At 44.1% G+C, this 18,177-nt stretch overlaps 1 protein-coding gene across 2 annotated transcripts in view; it reads right to left on the reverse strand.

Moving 5' to 3' along the window:
* The window catches only part of tek (TEK tyrosine kinase, endothelial), a 93,983-nt gene that overhangs the window by 13,583 nt on the left and 62,223 nt on the right, over window positions 1-18,177 (reverse strand). For both annotated transcript variants that reach the window (XM_068030523.1, XM_068030522.1), the window contains 5 exons: window positions 12,211-12,498; window positions 8,207-8,509; window positions 6,044-6,207; window positions 4,710-4,923; window positions 1,043-1,153 (listed from right to left, as the gene is read on the reverse strand). In XM_068030523.1, coding sequence (XP_067886624.1) covers window positions 1,043-1,153; window positions 4,710-4,923; window positions 6,044-6,207; window positions 8,207-8,509; window positions 12,211-12,498 — 1,080 coding nt within the window. The remainder of the gene's footprint in view (window positions 1-1,042; window positions 1,154-4,709; window positions 4,924-6,043; window positions 6,208-8,206; window positions 8,510-12,210; window positions 12,499-18,177) is intronic.

Raw genomic sequence — 18,177 nt, forward strand, 5'->3', positions numbered from 1 at the left:
GTGAGTCAAGTTATGGGGAGTTTTTCTTGTTAAAACTGTAGTGCAACTGATTGGATAAGAAAACATACGGATTCTCACTTAGCCAGCATGAAAGAAAGATATAAAAAGAGGTGTCAGATTTCGACAAGACTTGCCAACAGATCCCCTCGAACTTAAAACATGTGATGCGATTAATTCCCAGATACCTTGTACCGTTGGTGTGACCCTGAGCATAATAATTATTAATAATAGCTATCATTCTATATTTGTTATTAATAATAGTTATCACAGTATTGTTACACAGTTTGATCATTATTAATAGTTATCATTGCATGCTTAATTCCTATGAAAGCCAATCAATGCCTTTGAATCTATTATCTAGTGGAATAACTTATAAATATTTAAGTATGAATATTCATTCTATAACAATGTGGATCAAGGCTTGAGAAGAATACAAGAGATACCTGTAGTGTTGGGAGTACTGATTATGTTATGCAGTTGATTGTATTGTATGTAAGGCACTAATAGCAGACACATCCTAATCAGTATTTGTACTGTTTCTTAGCCCTACAAATCAGTTGGAACTATTTTATGATGGTGTGTTATGGCTGATTTAACAAGTCTGTGATTCAACCGAGAAGTCTCACCCACCAAAAGTGTATATTGGAATATTTGCAACTGTTCATGGTCTTCTGACCATTTTAAAAGTCAGAAATCATGTGTGCAGTGTGTGTGAGTTGCAAATAGGGCCATACTACACAGAAAGAGGCCATTTGGCCCACTGAGTCCATGCCGGTTCTCTGTAGAGCAATCCAGTTAGTCCCATTCTCTCGCTCTCTCAATACAGACAGCAGACTAACATTTGGGAGGGCTTGTAAATTTACACTAACTGTGTGAGTGACAATAAAAGTTTTGTCACACGAATATTCCTCCATAGAACTACTATAAAAACAATGGCACACAGATTGAAGTAATGCTGCCCTTCAATCTGTCTTTGGTGTATTTAGATCCCATTGGTCACCTGTATCATATAATGAGAGAGAAGAGTATGATGAACCCATACCCCTATGTTCACAGGCTCCCAGCAGGTTAATTATATTTGGGTGATGTCCAAGTCTGCACAGAACTTCCAGTTCACCAGCAAAGTCCCGGTGATCATCTTTGGAGGCATATTCTACAAGAGGAGTAAGAATCACAGTTAAAATTAGTTCCAATATACCAGTGATTTTTAACTTTCAATTGCAAATGCTAGGAATGAGCAAGTGGCTAAATTTATGGGACCATTTTCTCACTGTTTTGTGCACCAATCAACAACAACTGGCATTGATATAGCACCTTCAGTGTACCAAAACATCCCAAGGTGCTTCACAGAAGCTAATATCTAACAAAATTTGACACCGAGCCACATGAAGAGGTATTAGTGCAGGTGACCAAGAGCTTGGTAAAAGAGGCAGATTTTAAGCAGCATCTTAAAGGAGGCGAGGAAGGTAGAGAGGCAGAGCTGTTTAGGAAGGGAATTCCAAAGCTTAGGACCTAGGCAGCTGAAGGCATGGCCACCAATGGTGGAGTGAAGGAAATTGGAGATGTGCAAAAGGCCAGAATTAGAGGAATGCAGTATTCTCAGAGGGTTGCAGGGTTGGAGAAAGTTACAGAGATAGGGAGGGGCAAGGCCACAGAGGCAATGTAGGCATTTGAATGCAAGAATGCATGTAAAAATGAAAGATGCACTTTTTAAAATCCATACCCAAGGGTTTGGATAAATCGTGGACACAAAATTCACATCATTTCACTAAAGATTTAACTATACTCTACTTTGAGAAAGGAATGGTGCTTCAAGGTTAGCTAACCCACTCAGTGACACTGGGAAAGCAGGAAATGCCAGCTCAGAGGGTGGGTTGATTTGACAGAGACTGATACCTTTGAGAGAGAGATGGGTTGACAGAAGGGTTACCAACCCTCCAGGATTATCCTGCAATCTCCAGGAATAGAAGATTAATCTCTCGGACACTCCCAGGACAAAAATCACAGGGATACTAAAAGAAAATTCTTTCAACACTTTTAATGACAAAAATGTTATATTCGGGTAAGAAAAGGCTGTTTGACAGACAAGAATCATCCAATCGAATAGTAAAGAATCTGTTCTCTTTATAATTGGCTGTGGAGTGGTTGGGGTGGGGGGCGGTGTGGGGTGTGGTGGTGGTGTCCTGTGAGGTTGGAAATGTCAGGTGACCAATAGGAGGAATTCGAGGGTGTGACAGTTGGAGGGAAGAGGCCTTGTGATGAAATATCCAGGAAGTTTGCATTGAGATATAGACAAAGAATTCAGTTGGATGGTAGATTGTCGCCAAAGAATGAAATAGATTGAGTCAGAACTTGTCTTAAAATTGAGCAAGGCTGGAGAGAGAAAACTGTAAGGGTCTGGTTTATATGGACCCCCCCCCCCCCCACACCGAGGCAGGGCCAGAAGTGGGGGGACAACAGAATTGCGACGGGAGACATGGAGGTTGAAGGTCTGCTGCCTCCCCATCGCCAAACAATTTTGTCGGGGGCAGGATTGGCCGATTACAGCCTTCCCACCCAAAGGCCAATTAAGGCCCTTAGCGGCCTTTAACCAGTAGCAGGGGGTTGCCTCCACCACATGGGGAAGTCACCCAATAATATGAGGACCCTCCCTGAGGACTTGGGGAAAGGGTCTCTCCTCCATGAGCAATTTGTAGCCCATGGAGGACCTCCGCTGGGAAAAACTCCACCTTACTAGACCTTCCTCCCCCTGCACTATACATCCACCCCATCTCTTGCCAGGGACTTCAGGACTGGCCCCAGAAACCTTGCCTCACTTACCTGAGGTTCAGGTCTCCAGTGCTGAGCCTGGGTCCAAGGCCTCTGCAGTACCGGCAGTGGCCACCGTTCCCAGTGGCACTGCCGATACTACAGAGCTGCTGGCCCTTGTGAATGGCTCGCAACTCTTGGAGACTGGATCCCCATGTTTAAAGGGACAAGGATCCCGGCATGACCACTTAAGTGCTGGAACAATCAAGATCGCGCCAGGGCAGCTTGGAAAAGCCGAGGCAGGGCACGTCCCACCTTTTGACCCGACGCCGGAAGCCCCACTGGTGCCACAAAATCCAACCCAAGAAATGTGAAATTAATTACACTAACGGTTAATAAAGTGAGAGTTTGAGAAAACTGAGCCACAAAATTAGCCTAGATTTTGTATTGAGACTAACGTTGAGGCTATCAGTACTCACAGTTATTAGGAATAAATCCCAGAGTCTGCACATGTGCAGGAAAATCATAAAGTGGCTGCTTGAGTTTCCCTGCTCCTGAGAAAATGCTCTATAACAATACCTCATCAAAAGACTCTACTGAAATTCATCCAAGAGCGTGAAGTTGGTATACTTACCCACTAAAAACGCCAAGTGTAAGTGAATTTTTAACAGTGTATTAGGTTTTAATTACTGCAAGACAACCTCTCTGACCTTGAAAATGTACTTTAATAAGTACGGAGTCTCATTCCTTCAGATTTTAATTGTTGTTGGAGATTTAAATTTGTTTTTCTTTTTCTTTCAGTCTCTTTTATCAGTTTCTCTTAATCCAATCTTTCTTTCCCTCTCTTTATTTTGCTTTCTATACATTATTTTACATTAACTTAACTGACACTTTCGGATCCAGACTCTCTGTGCCTTAATGAGGATTCTTCAATCCAATTGGTTGAAGAGCCCTGCTGTTGCATGCCCTACTCACACATGACACAGATCCCCAGTAAAGGACGTTGCACTCTTTCAGACATCCGATGACCGCAAATTGCTGCTCAACAGCCCACGTAAAGTCAGGTTAATGAACGGCGAGGGCCGCTCCTTTGCTGCTGATCAGAAAACATAGGCCGATATTTTTAATGAGTTTTGTAGTGTCAGGAGAAGCATTATGCCACCTCCAGCCCCAGCAAGAAATCCAACCCCTCCCCTGACCCTTCCTTATGATGGCCTCCCACCAGCCTTTATTCCATCTGGACTGTCTTGTCTCCTTGGAGGAGGAGGAGCTGCCTATTGTTGTGGTCCCTCCACCAATGAACAAATGGCTCTAACCAGCTTGTCAATGATGCACCAAAGACCAAGGAAATGATTCTGGCCACTTCCACGAGGAGGGCAGTGGACTCATTGCTGTCACCTTTCACCCAATGGAAGAGGTCACTTCAAAATTAACTCTTGTATTTCTAAGTATCTTTTTATATAATATATATCTTTTTATACACTAATTTTAAAGATGTGGAACTCAACATGCACAGTAAAGGGAAGGGGTTGGGTGCATGGTTTAAAACTGCATTCACAACCAGTCTGGGAAGATATGATATGTGTGCTGTCTATCTTCAGCTGATATGAAATGTATAGAGTTAGAGAGAAACTACTTCCTCGAGTAGGAGAGTCCAGAACAAGGGAGCAAACCCTTAAAATTAGAGCTAGGCGGTTTTGGAGTGATGTCAAGAAGCACTTCACACAAAGGGTAGTGGAAATCTGGAACTCTCTCCCCCAAAAAGTTGTCAAGGCTGAGGGTCAATTGAAAATTTCAAAACTGAGATTGATAGTTTTTGTTGGGTCTTAAAGGTTAGGGAACTAAGGCAGATAGAAGGAGTTAAGATATAGATCAGCCATGATCCAAGTGAATGGCAGAATAGGCTCGAGGGGTTGAATGGCCTCCTGTTTCAAAGTTCCTATAAAATGAAGGAGTCTTACCTTTCATTCTTTTAATGGCAGCATTCATCTTGTGTCCATCCTTCTTAATTCGAGCCTTCAAGACCTGTCCAAAATTCCCTTCACCAATAATGTCTTCAAACTTGATGTCATCCCAATGAAGGACAGGATAGACAATTGGCATTCGCAGCTGAGGCTTTGGTTTCCTGGACAGAGTGAGGGTCCCTGAATTAAACTGAATAATAGGCTCCTCCCTCTTCAAAGGAAAGAAAAGGCAGATTGAGAGTCAATTTGCTAGAAAAAGACATAAAACCATTAAAATTATTTACTCCAGTGTAGCTACAAGAGCCACATTGGGAATTTACTCTTTGGTGCTGAGATCCAGTAGGGCAGTACTTCTAGCTGCCCCTCAAATATGGCTCAATGGTAGCCCATTTGCATAATCGGGATTCATCCCATCTGCACTGGTGGATTCCCAAAGGAATTCCCATTGCCAAGAGGGAGGACAAGAGTGCAAGGCCACACAGTGCTGCAGCACCAGAAGAGATGATGAGGAACCATCAAGTGGGTAATGATGTCCCAAATGTGGCATCAACACTCTCTCTGATCGGCTTGGCTGAGACCAAGGCATTCATCAGCTGAGTACTAGGCCTAACCTGAAGGCTACTACACGAGCCTCACCCTCAATTAGTACAAATCGGGGCCTTTACCATTGTGCCTTGGATCTACTGCCACCTTGGGCATGGTGGCCCTGAAGAGTGGCGTGGAGGGCACTGGGTTACAGGGGAAGCATTTTGGGGATGGAGAGGGGAGTGGCCAGTGGCAATCCTGGTCTGGCAGCAGGAGGGAAATCTCCATCTATCTCTGGCATCTGATGCCACCTGATGTTGTACAAAATGGTGGTCCGATGTCAGGAAGAACTTCTTCACACAAAGGGTACTGGAAATATGGAATTCTCTCTTCTAAAAATTTGTTAAGTCTGGGGGTCAATTGAAAATTTCAAAACTGAGATTGATAGATTTTTGTTAAGCAGGGGTATTAAGCGTTACAGAGCCAAGGCAGGTTAATGGAATTAAGATACGGATCAGCCATGATCTAATAAATGGCAGAACAGACTCGAGGGGCTGAATGGCCTCCTCCTGTTCCCATAGTGGATGACTATATGGCAAAAAAGATTTCACTTTAGTGGTTTGAATGGATACATCTAATCAACATTAATTAATATATTTATACTAATATTGTGTTCCTGACTCCCAGGAGTTATTATTGAGCTCTATATAAACTGGAACATTTTACTATTGGGAAAACCGTAGCCATATCTCACTGTAGGAGCAACAATGATGTCAACCTGGCAGTGTTTGATCATGTGATCCTACCGAGCTGTTTTGAAAAGCTTGCACCATTCTCCGTTGGAAGTTGTTCCTCTTGAAGTGAAGCACGATGCAAAAGGCCAATAAGATAGTCAGGCAGGTCATTCCTGCTGATCCCAGGATGGCGTAGAGCAGCAACCTCCCCTCTTGCTGGCGTCTGTAGTACTCAGCTGGAAAAAGAAGGCATCAATATATCTCAAGGACTTTACACTTTATGAAGATGATCATATAATCTTACAGCACAGAAGGAAACCATTCAGCCCATCCTGCTTGTGCTGGCTCTTTGAAAAAGCTATCCAATTAGTCCCACGCCTCTGTTCTTCCTCCCATAGCCCTGCACATTTCTCCTTTTCAAGTATTTATCCAAATTTCTGTTTGGAAGTTACTATTGAATCTGCCTCCAGCACCTTATCAGGCACAATATTCCAGATCACAACAACTCACTGCATAAAACAATCACCCCTCATCCCCACTCTGCTCCTTTTTCTCATTTATCTTAAATCTCTGTCACTCTGGTCACTGATCCTACCACTGGAAAGAGTTTCACCTTATTTACTCCATCAAAACCCTTCATCATTTTCATAATTTCTATTAGAACTTTCCTTAACCTTCTCTGCTCTCAGGAGAACAACCCCAGCTTCTCCAGTCTCCGCACTAAACAGAAGTCGCTCATCCCTGGTACCATTCCAGTAAATCTTCTCTGCACCCTCTCCAAGGCCTTAGCAGCTGGTATAATGGATAAATGGGGATGATATCCCTGTAAGCTGTTTCCAACTGCTGATAATATTTATTTTACCTTACACTATGTGTAAGTCGCAATCTAGACACTAAGTCACATTTACGAGATATTAATATTGGTTTGCAAATCCCACACTGCTTTAATTTTAATCTAATGGACTAAAGCATCAAGCTGATCAATTATTGAGGATTTAGACATATTGTGAATTCCAAAGGACAAACTCTGGAGATAAAAAAGGCACTGGGATTGAAATGGATGGAAATGGAGGAGCTACCTGCCCACATTTTCCCAGCTCCCTCCGAGCACTTGACAACCCAATCACACTGTAAATGTCAATAGTAATCATTAAACCACATCATCACACAATAAGATGTAGTTCACCGGCAAAAGCTCTCACATCCACTGGCAATCCACAGAGGGATGTAAAACAATTAAATTGTTAGTATATTTAAATGATTGTGATCAAGAGTTGCTTTGAAAACAGGAGTCACTTTGTCTTATATTGCATTGTTTCAAATAGAGCCTGCTGCTTATATTGATAATGGTAAATGCCCTTCCAATCAGTCAGTCAGCATGGCCATGGCAACTTGCAAGAGAATAATAAAAGTGCCTTTTATTTATTTTCTATAGGAGGCAGCAATTACTAGTTCAATCAATAAGCACTTAATAAAAGCTAAAAATATTCACACTAATATTTATACATATGAAGTTGGAGATATGGACACATAACATTGCTTTGTCAGCTATGTTTTTAAAAAAGACTTGCATTCTATAATGCCTTTAATGACCACCAGACATCCCAAAGTGCTTTATGGCCAATGAAGTACTTTTATGACGTGTAGTCACTGTGGCAATGTAGGAAACGCGGCAGCCAATATTGATACAGCAAGCTCCCACAAACAGCAATGTGATAATGACTAGATAATCTGTTTTTGTGATGTTGAGTGAGGGATAATTATTGGCCATTTCATCAGGGAGAACTCCGCTGCTCTTCTTTGAAATAGCACCATGAGATTGTTTACATCCACTTGAGAGGACAAATGGCGTCTCAGTTTAATGTCTCATCCAAAAATTGACACCTCCAACTGTGCAGCACTTCCTCAGTACCACAATGGACTGTCAGCCTTGATTTTTGTGCTCAAGTCCTGGAGTAGGACTTAAGCTCACAACCTTCTGACTCAAGAGTGTTAGCCACTGAGCCACAGCTGACACATAGAGAAGTATTAGCTAAGGTGTGAACCAAGTTAAGGTAAGCAGTTTAATGCCTGAGTTCAAATAACAACAACAACAAATAATAGGCAGAGGCATTTTATGTAAGTATATTAAACAGGCTTTGCAATTTCTTACAGACTTACCAGGAGTTTATCTATGACCTGTATACTCACAAGTACAAGCTCACATGTTGCACAATTATCACTAAGGGTATGTACCTGCAGATTCCGCCAGCGTATGTAGTTCCATGGTAGGGTTAGGGTGACTTTCCCCGATGTTATTCTTCGCATAAATTTCCACCAGGTATGGTGAATTTGCCTCCAGTCCTCGCAGCTGGAACTGTGAAATGACGTTCTCTCTCACGTTGATTTCCGTCTCCTGAGTGTAATCCTCTGCCCCGTAGATTTTGTAACGTATGACGATTGAAGATATCGAGTTCCCATCTTCGATTAACCAGGAGATGAAAGCCGAGGAGTCAGAGATATTAAAAATCTTGACATTGGCAGGAGCAGGAGGCCGTTCTGTCAAAATCAATTGGATTTTGGTGTTAATTGCACTGTGCTATGCTCTCAAACCAACTTATTGATGGGCCCACATTGACAACAGAATCCTGGTAAAGTCTAGGTGAATAAGCTACTATTTTAAAGGGGCTGATGGAACAGCGAGACCCCGGGGTGTGTGTACACAAGTGTTTGAAGGTGGCAGTTGAGAAGTTTGTTAAAAAAAACATACCGGGCTGGATTGAATAAGCTTGCCGCAATAGCGGTCTGCCCGTGCGGACCACACGTTGCGTAGCAGCTGTGATATTCAGCGGGACGGCTCATTTAAATGACGTGACATGGAGGGGGCGGGCGGTCCGTCCTCAGCAATGGCGTCAGCAGCCTTTCCGCAGGCACTGACACCATTTTTAAAGAGCTTCGAGCCCTATCATTACATTTAAATCATTAAAGGGAAATGGGTTTTTAAAAATTAAATTAATTGATCTAGCCCCTCCCCCACCACCCCCTTCAACAACCATAGATTTAATTCCTTGCCCTCTCCCCCACCAAAATACGTACCTGTGCATCTGACCTTCCCCTCCCCCCCAAAGTTCACCAACTTTAATCTTCACCCCTTCCCACCATCCCCTACACCAATCAAATCACTCTGATGCTGCTCCCCCCCTCCCAAACTGAAAAACTTACCTGCTTTCCCCTCCCCACCAGTGTCCCGCCTCGGATTCCTGGACGAGTATCCAAAGGCTCGGGTGTGCCAGCCACCGGCACCAATATCTGACCGGGACGGACGGCGGGAGCAGGTAAGTAATTAATTCATTTATTTCCTTTTTAAAAAAATATGCAGATTTTGCTCCTGTCGCCGAGCAGCAGGTGGGGGGGGGTGGTGGCGGGGGACGCCCCCATGAGGCCTCGCCACTGCTGGTAATATCGGGCCGGGCCTTCCTGATGTCGAGGCCAGTGGTGGACCTCTGAAGGAGGCATTTTCCAGTCACCCCCCACCACCCTGCCATGACTCCTCAAGTTTGGGCAGGGGTGGGGGGGTCTGTAAAATCCATCCCACAAATACTTGCCTTTATTAATGGAGGAATAGAGTACAAAAGCTAGGGAGTTATGCTGAACCTTTGTAAAACACTCTTTAGGTCTCAGTTGGAGTATTGTGTCCAATTCTGGGCACTACACTTTAGGAAGGATGCCGAGGCCTTGGAGAGGGTGCAGAGGAGATTTACTAGAATTATACCAGGGATGAGCAACTTCAGTTACATGGAGAGAGTGGAGAAGTTGGGGTTGTTCTCCTTAGGGCAAAGAAGGTTAAGGGGAGATTTTATAGAGGAGTTCAAAATCAGGAAGGATTTTGATAAAATAAATAAGGAGAAACTGTTTCCAGTGGCAGAAGAGTCCGTAACCAGAGTGACAGAGATTTAAGATAATTGGCAAATGAACCAGAGGGGAGATGAAGAGAATTTTTTTGTGCAGTGAGTTTTTGTGATCTGGAATGCGCTCCCTGAAAGGGTGGTGGAAGCAATTTCAATGGTGACTTTCAAAAAGGAATTGGATAAATACTTAGAAAGGAAAAGTTTGCAGGGCTATGGGGAAAGAGGAGGGGAGTGGAACTAGTTGGCTAGCTCGTTCAAAGAGCCAGTACGGTCACGAAGGGCCAAATGGTCTCCCTCTGTGCTCTATTCTTCTATGAACATACCAACTTGGTTTAAAGTAATGAGAAATATATTTTTTACATTATTTTCTTGCTCCTGGTTGGGCTGGGGAAATGCTGTGTCACTCTGCTGTGTTTATTGGAACAAATTGGTATGAGATTGCAATGTCACCACTGGCACAATCTTGTCACATTGGCTTTTGGAGCTTACGGTGCCATCCTCTGGAGGGATTTCTGTGATATATTGACGATGATTTTGTGCGTAATGGCAATGAAATGGTGCTCACCACTGACCTTGTGAAAAGCTGCTCACAAAGATCTGGTGATCTCTGTGGCGTGACTTTCCCCTTTCCTGATGTTACTTTGAATCTGGCACCAAGTCAAGGGGATCTCCAGGCATCCAACAGCAGTGATGTCATCAAACAGGTTAAGCATTCTTACAGACAGCAAACCAGGAAGTAAAATGCACTTATTATCCTTCACTTCTTATAAATTTTATTGTGAGCAAAATAAATGATTGTGGCAAATACATTTAAAGCTGAAATATCACAAACAAAATTTAGTATATATGTATCAAAAAGCTTAGAATTTTTTTTAATCATAGAATGGAAAAATTGGACATTACACAATAGTTTTCCAGGGCCAGAGAGGCTGCTCAGCATTAGTTACGACTTTAATACACCATTAAAAACGGCGGCGCAGTGGTTAGCACCGCAGCCTCACAGCTCCAGGGACCCGGGTTCAATTCTGGGTACTGCCTGTGCAGAGTTTGCAAGTTCTCCCTGTGACCGTGTGGGTTTTTGCCGGGTGCTCCGGTTTCCTCCCACCGCCAAAGACTTGCAGGTGATAGGTAAATTGGCCATTGTAAATTGCCCCTAGTGTAGGTAGGTGGTAGGGTTAGTATAAATGGGTGGTTCTTGGTCGGCACAGACTCGGTGGGCCGAAGGGCCTGTTTCAGTGCTGTATCTCTAAATATAAAAATAAAAACCTAGTTACACCTCATTAACAAGACATAACTTTTTGAGGGTTTTAACAGCAAAATTACAGTGTAGAAGGGGATGTTCTCATCAATTCAATGATTTCTAATTTATTGCAAATGGGGGGGATCTCCAACAGCACACTCTGTGGAGAGGCACAGAATCACTTATAGCAACTTCGGGATTACCACATTTAACTGCGCATGTGTAGACTTCCAAAGTTGCTGTCAGTTTCAGAGGAGTAATGACGCTAAATGCTGACAGGTTCACTGTCAGTACTACTGCAAAATCTGGGCCAAAATACAGTCTAACCACTTAAAATGTCCACAATTAAAACAAGCAGTCACTTGCTCTGCCAAAATGTATTAACCATTAGCCATTTGCACTAAGGTCAATTTCAAAGTTGCCAGTTTTAGCGTCTTAAGTATTGCATTTATTTTGCCCTAAAACAGCTTTGTTTACTCGCCTGGGATATTGCATGAATTTCTATAGAGTTCCTCGTATACAGGAAGAGGTCACAGAGAAATTATATAAAAAGTTAATGAATAAATGTAGTAATTTAATACATTTACATAAAGCCGCAAGTCAAGTCTTATTTTTGAAACAAGACAGGAGTTCACAGAATTAGGTAGGATATACAGCACAGAAACAAGCCATTCAGTCCAACTGGTCTGTGCATGTATTTATGCTCCACACGAGCCTTCTCCCATTCCTTTTCATCTCACCCATCAGCATATCCTTCTATTTCTTTCTCCCTCATGTGTTTATCTGGCTTTCCCTTAAATGTATCCCTGCTATTCACCTCAACCACTCCTTGTGGTAACAAATTCCATATTCGCACCACTCTTCGGGTGAAGAAGTTTCTCCTGAATTCCTTTTTGGATTTATTAGTGACTATCTTATATTTCTGGTCCCTAGCTTTGGACTCTGCACAAGTGGAAATATTTTTTCTAGCTCCTAATTCGTATGTTCGTACCCTATCAAACTCTTCTTTAATTTTAAGGACCTCAATCTGGTCACCCCTTGGCCTTCTCTTCTCTAGATGATATCAACGAACACAAACTCCAGAAGCAGTAAATGGGAAAAGAATAACTTACTGTTGCTGTATGTCCATGAGGTTACCATGTCACACCATTCTCCCATTGACTTGGTTTGTGCTCGCACTCGACACTGGTACTGCTGCTTAGGCTGCAGGCCCTCGATATCCAGGCTGGACTGGTTCCCGGGAACATCCAGGGTGGTAGGCTTCCCTTTAATGTCATTAACAGCATGACACTCTACGTGGTAAGTGATTTCCTCCAGGTTCCCGGGGATTGGCTGCCACATTAGCCGAAGGGCTGTTTGGCTTTTGGGCAGAATTTTAAAACCCAGTGGAGCAGGGACAGCTATAACACAGAGACAACACAGAAATATTTTAGCTATTGACTGCTTGTGTTTATTGACAATTTTACTGTTCATTAATAAAGATAAAATGCCAATGATTAAAATTGAAAATGCCGGTCCTTTTAGGGATAGGCTTCAGAACAATCATTCGCATTTTGAGGTAAACAGGAAATAAACATTACTTTAAAATCAGAATAAACACAACTTGTCTGAACAGGTTAAGTGCTTGATTAAAACTGTGGATAGATAAGAGTCGTGAACATGTTAAGCATTCATCCCTTAATATTGACAACTGTGATTTATGGAGTTATATTTTCACTGTAGATCAAAATTATTCAGGTAAACCTGCGACAAACAGCAGTTTGAATCATCGAAAACTCTGCTGCCCATCTCTCAACTCTCACCAAGTTCCATTCACCCACCACCCCTGTGTTCACAGGCCTACATTGCCTCCTGGTCTAGCAATGCATAGATTTTTAAATTCTCATCCTCATGTGCAGATCCCTCCATGGCCTCTCCCCTACCCCCCACCCCCACCCCCCCATCTCGGTCACCTCCTTCAGCCCCACAACCTCCGAGATAGCTGCACTCCTCCAATTCTGGCCTCGAGTATCCCTGATTTTAATCTCTCTACTATTGGCAGCCATGCCTTCAGCTGCCTAGACCCTAAGTTCTGGAATTCCCTTCCTAGAGTTCTCCGCCTCTCTACGTTGCTCTGTTCCTTTAATGCACTGCATAAAAGCTACCTCTTTGACCAAGCTTTTGGTCACCTGCCATAAAACCTCTTTATGTGGCTCAATGTCAAATTTTATTTGATAACACTCCTGTGAAATGCCTTGGGACTTTTTACTACATTAAAGGAGCTATATAAATGCAAGTTGTTGTTATTCTTAAATGTTCATACTTACACTCAAATTACAGAGGCCAAAAATGTGTAAACCTTTCTGTGAACACCCGGTGTAACTGTAGTATAGTTTGATGGAAGGGCTTTAATTTAGGTCGAGGTCTGTTTACGCCAACTGCAGACCTTGCCCCGCAATTTTCACAGGGCCCTGTACGGATGGAACTTCTGCCCCAGGCCCGTGACATAGGCGAAGGGGGCACAGACAAGGGGACCTGATGGAATGGCGGCAGGTATCCCAAGAAACAACAGGCGTTACCAATCTGCCAATAAGTGGGATTGGGGATCACTTGTCCCAGTCCTGGATGCTCAAATCATTTTTTTTTTTAAAGTTGCGAGTCCCTATCGGCTCTCTGACAAAGGAGCTCATTCCCATGCTGGGAACTCCATTCTAGACCAAACACCCTTCCACTAGGAATCCCAGCCTCCCCGGGGCAGCAGAGTTGCCAATTCTGGTTGGACATATTCCTGGAAGTTTCATCACATAACCTCCCATCTCCAACCACCCCACCTGGTCAAACAGCTTTTTATTCTCATATCCAATATTTATAATCAGTAATAAAGGAGTTCAAATTGTAAAAGAAAAACTTTTTTTAATGTCCCTGGATTTACTCCCGCCAGAGTACGAGCTTAATCTATAATTCCTGGAGACACCAGGGCAATCTGACGAGTTGGCAACCCTATTGGGCAGGAGGGAACCTGAGAAGGACCTCAGTGATGTGGGTACTTGACCATCATTTTTAAATGGTGTGACCTCCCCCTGACCTGAAAACTGTGGCCAAGTCAGTGTTCAAAAGGTCATGGGCAGTTACATGGAGTTTTAAACCCACTGTGCTTACAGAGCTTCAGTCTCCCCCCTCTAACTCCTTCCTTCCTTTCCTGAGAGTAATAACTCTAGCTAGGGTAACAGTTTCACAGTGCTGGTAGCCCTCTGGATCTGGAATCTATCCAAGTGCTTTTCTTTGCATGCACATCTAGACAATGGTAGGTTCTTCCACACCACAGCACATCACAGCCAAGCACATTTCTAATCTCAGTGAACATTTATGCAATTCTACTTACACCATGGCTCATCGCATAGTGATCAAGTGTAAGAACCCTGGATCATTCTTCCTCTCCCTAACCCAGGGTTATTGTAAGGCCCCTCTGCTACCTTGACTAAGATCAGTTATACGTTTCTAGCATATTAAAGTCTTTCAAACACTGCATAAATTATTCTAAAATAAAAGCAAAATACTGCGGATGCTGGAAATCTGAAATAAAAACAAGAAATGCTAATTATTCTAAATTATTCTAAATCAGGTTCACTGATGCAGCAAAGTTTTGCTGGCAATACTTAGCACAGGGCGCTGACCTGAGTTGTTAGTGCAGTAACAACACATCACTTTGGGAAATTTGTTAACATATACTGCACTCATAAGCACTCAGAAATGTTTGTTTAGTGAAGCTGGCCCTGCGAACAGTAAATTCAAAGAAAATTCACAGCGAAGCAGCTCATTATCCCAAACAACATGACACTTCACCCGGTACACAGGAGTTCAAATAAAACTCTTGTTGCAGGCACGTCTGTTGCTGACTACAGCTGAAGGTACAATAGGAAACTGCCTGAGACCAGTTTTAGAGTTAACGTAAAGTGTGAACACATCGCCAGACAAATGGTTAGTAGTATTTTGGGGGATGGTGTACAGATGTGGAGCTCTTCCTGCGGAAAGAGAGATTAAACCCACAGAGCAGTCCCTATTAAATGGCAGAGTGCCTATTTGGGAGCAACAATGATCCCTACTTCCATTTGTAGACAGGTAGGGGACACTAGCAAGCACTGCTCAGTCATTGCAGCCTCCTATAAGAGCAAAATGAAAGGTCATCAATGTCATGAGTTTCTTTGTGTTATCTTAAGCAACATTATGAGATATGTGAATTCTAGTTCCTTGAAGATCTCCAGAAGGTTTATTAACAGTAAAACTAGCATATACAATACAGAGCAAACTATATACAGAACCTTTGTCCAGGCGTTACATTGCAGAGTGACTATGGTTTCTAGTCACATGACTACATGCTGGTATTTAGTACTTTAGCATACTGAGTTCTTAAAGGGACATCACTCTTAAAGCGATCATACAACAATCAACCGGAAATGTTAACTGTTGCTCTCTCCACAGATGCTGCCAGACCCTCTGAGTGTTTACAGAACTTTCTGTCTTTATTGCAACCTCCTGTTGGCTCCCTACAGCATCATACATTCTGAAATGAACTCTGAAGAGATTATAAACTTTCTAGTTCTGTGTCCAGCATTCCACTCATTGAGCTATCTCACCTTTGATCTCATTAAAAATTCCTTAAAGAGTAAACATTTAGTGGCACAGAGCACAATGGAACGTGGGAAGGGAAGGGGGTCAAATGCCCTCAGCCATTCTGCATGGGGAGATGGAAGGAAAACCAAACTATCTCAATGCGGTTGGAAGGGAGAATAAGACAGGGACTCGCCACAGGTTCCTTCTTCCACATGTCTCCTGGAAGCCAACTAGAAGCAGTATTGGTGGTGGCCTGGGAGCTTCCTGTCCATCCCATCCACTTGGGCTCAGAGTATCTGAGTGTGTCAGAGTATCAGGGTGCAAAGGTTGTTTGCTATCACACGATGGCACATACTCCCAATTTAAATCAGAATCAACAACATTTTTTTGAGGATTTTTTTGTGTGATCCTTGTCATTCAGCATCTCTGTGAAATGGTTCCAGGTTAGAGGGAACCAAATGCAGAGTACTGCTTCAACAACAACATTGCATTTATATAGTGTTTTTAACATAGTAAAACATCCCAAGCAGCAGGTCAAGGTCACCTTGAAGGTCGACCCCAGTGGAGCCATCATCCACCCTCCCTCCAGCTTCACCATTGGGGGAAGTCGAGGCTTCTTGGTCCACGCTGGGCAGCCCAGAGTTTGCCGCACCTGTGGCAAATCTGGTCACGTGGCGGCCAACTGCAGCACGGTTGTTTGCAAGAACTGCAAGGAGGAAGGCCATCAGACCTGTAAGCAGGCTAAGTGTTGCAACTTGTGCGGTGCGGCAGGCCATCTCTACAAAACCTACCCCAAACGCTGCCTCAGTTATGCTCAGGCGGCAAGGTCCAAGGAAAGGCGGGGAGAAGGTTCGACGAAGGCGTCCGGTGTTCGAAAGAAGACAAGCAACCTTCTCCGCAGTGAGGAACTTCAACCTGAGAAGGAGAAGGAAGGGGAGGCAGCTGAAACCAGCGACCCAGCACCTACCCTGCACCCGGAAACCCTTCCTCCACAGACAGAATCAATGGAGGAGGAGGCAGCAGATGGACAAACAGGTCAGTGGCAAGTGGTCCAGAGGAAAACCACAAAGAAAAAACATCCAAAAGCAGAACCGGCCACCACCCAAACCAGTGGCAAGAGGAGGCTATCTTCTGAATCAGACTGCAACAACTCCTCTTCACTGGACGGGGGAATGCTGGAACGACAGCCCCTTCAAAAGAGGCGGCAGAGCTCCAAGGAGATGGAAGATAAAGCATCCCAGCCCCTGGGCACTGGAAGCTGTGATGGGCCCGGCGTGCCCCAAACCCTAAGCGCCACACGTAACGACGTGGCCAACGCATCTCAGCTCCTGGACACCGAGAACAAAGACACGTCTGGCGCACCTCAGCTCCAGGAGGCCGGGAGCAGTGATGTTTTCGAGGAGGAACAGATGGAAGCAGCAGAAGATAACCCAACCTTTGCTGCCTACAAGACCCCCCCGATGTCACCCCAGCGGAAAAACCCCTGCATGAAAAACCAGGAAGGGTTTCTGAGCCCAACCAACGTGAAACTGCTCGCGCACACGATGGGTATGCAGGAACATCCCGAAGGACTGGGATTAGCAAGGACAAATGATATGGGAAACAACAACTAATTTTTTTTAAATGGGTGTAAGAATTGCTTCCATTAATGTGCATAGCATTAAATCTACTACGCGATATGTTTCAACCTTGGATTAGGGCGGCACAGTGGCGCAGTGGTTAGCACCGCAGCCTCGCAGCTCCAGGGACCCGGGTTCGATTCCGGGTACTGCCTGTGTGGAGTTTGCAAGTTCTCCCTGTGTTTGCGTGGGTTTTCTCCGGGTGCTCCGGTTTCCTCCCACAAGCCAAAAGACTTGCAGGTTGATAGGTAAATTGGCCATTATAAATTGTCACTAGTATAGGTAGGTGGTAGGGAAATATAGGGACAGGTGGGGATGTTTGGTAGGAATATGGGATTAGTGTAGGATTAGTATAAATGGGTGGTTGATGTTCGGCACAGACTCGGTGGGCCGAAGGGCCTGTTTCAGTGCTGTATCTCTAATCTAATCTAATCTAATTACCTTGCCAAGGTCAAAGCTGACCTACTGTTTCTGCAGGAGCGTGGAATACCACACCTCAGCACCTACATGCAGTGGTTGCGATGGTGGTCCCACGGGCCATCGATCTGGTCGGGGGGTAATGATTGCCGTTCCTCCAGCCTGGGTATTCTGCTGCGGGGAGGTAACTTCACCATCTCCGAAGTTAAGGAGGTGGTGGGCGGTCGCCTACTCGTAGCAGACGTGATGTACAACAACACTCCGTTCCGGTTGATCAATGTGTACGCCCCGGTACAACGTAGCGAGCGGCTGACCGTCTTCCAGCAGCTCCCATTGCTGCTGGCGACGTCCAGGCCGGTCATCCTAGGCGGTGACTTCAACTGCATCATCGATGCGGCTGGACGATCCGGCAGTGACGACAGCAAACTGGACGCTACGTCCAGATTCCTAATA

This window comes from Heterodontus francisci, chromosome 4, assembly GCF_036365525.1.
Source record: "Heterodontus francisci isolate sHetFra1 chromosome 4, sHetFra1.hap1, whole genome shotgun sequence".
Taxonomy (NCBI): Eukaryota; Metazoa; Chordata; class Chondrichthyes; order Heterodontiformes; family Heterodontidae; genus Heterodontus; species Heterodontus francisci.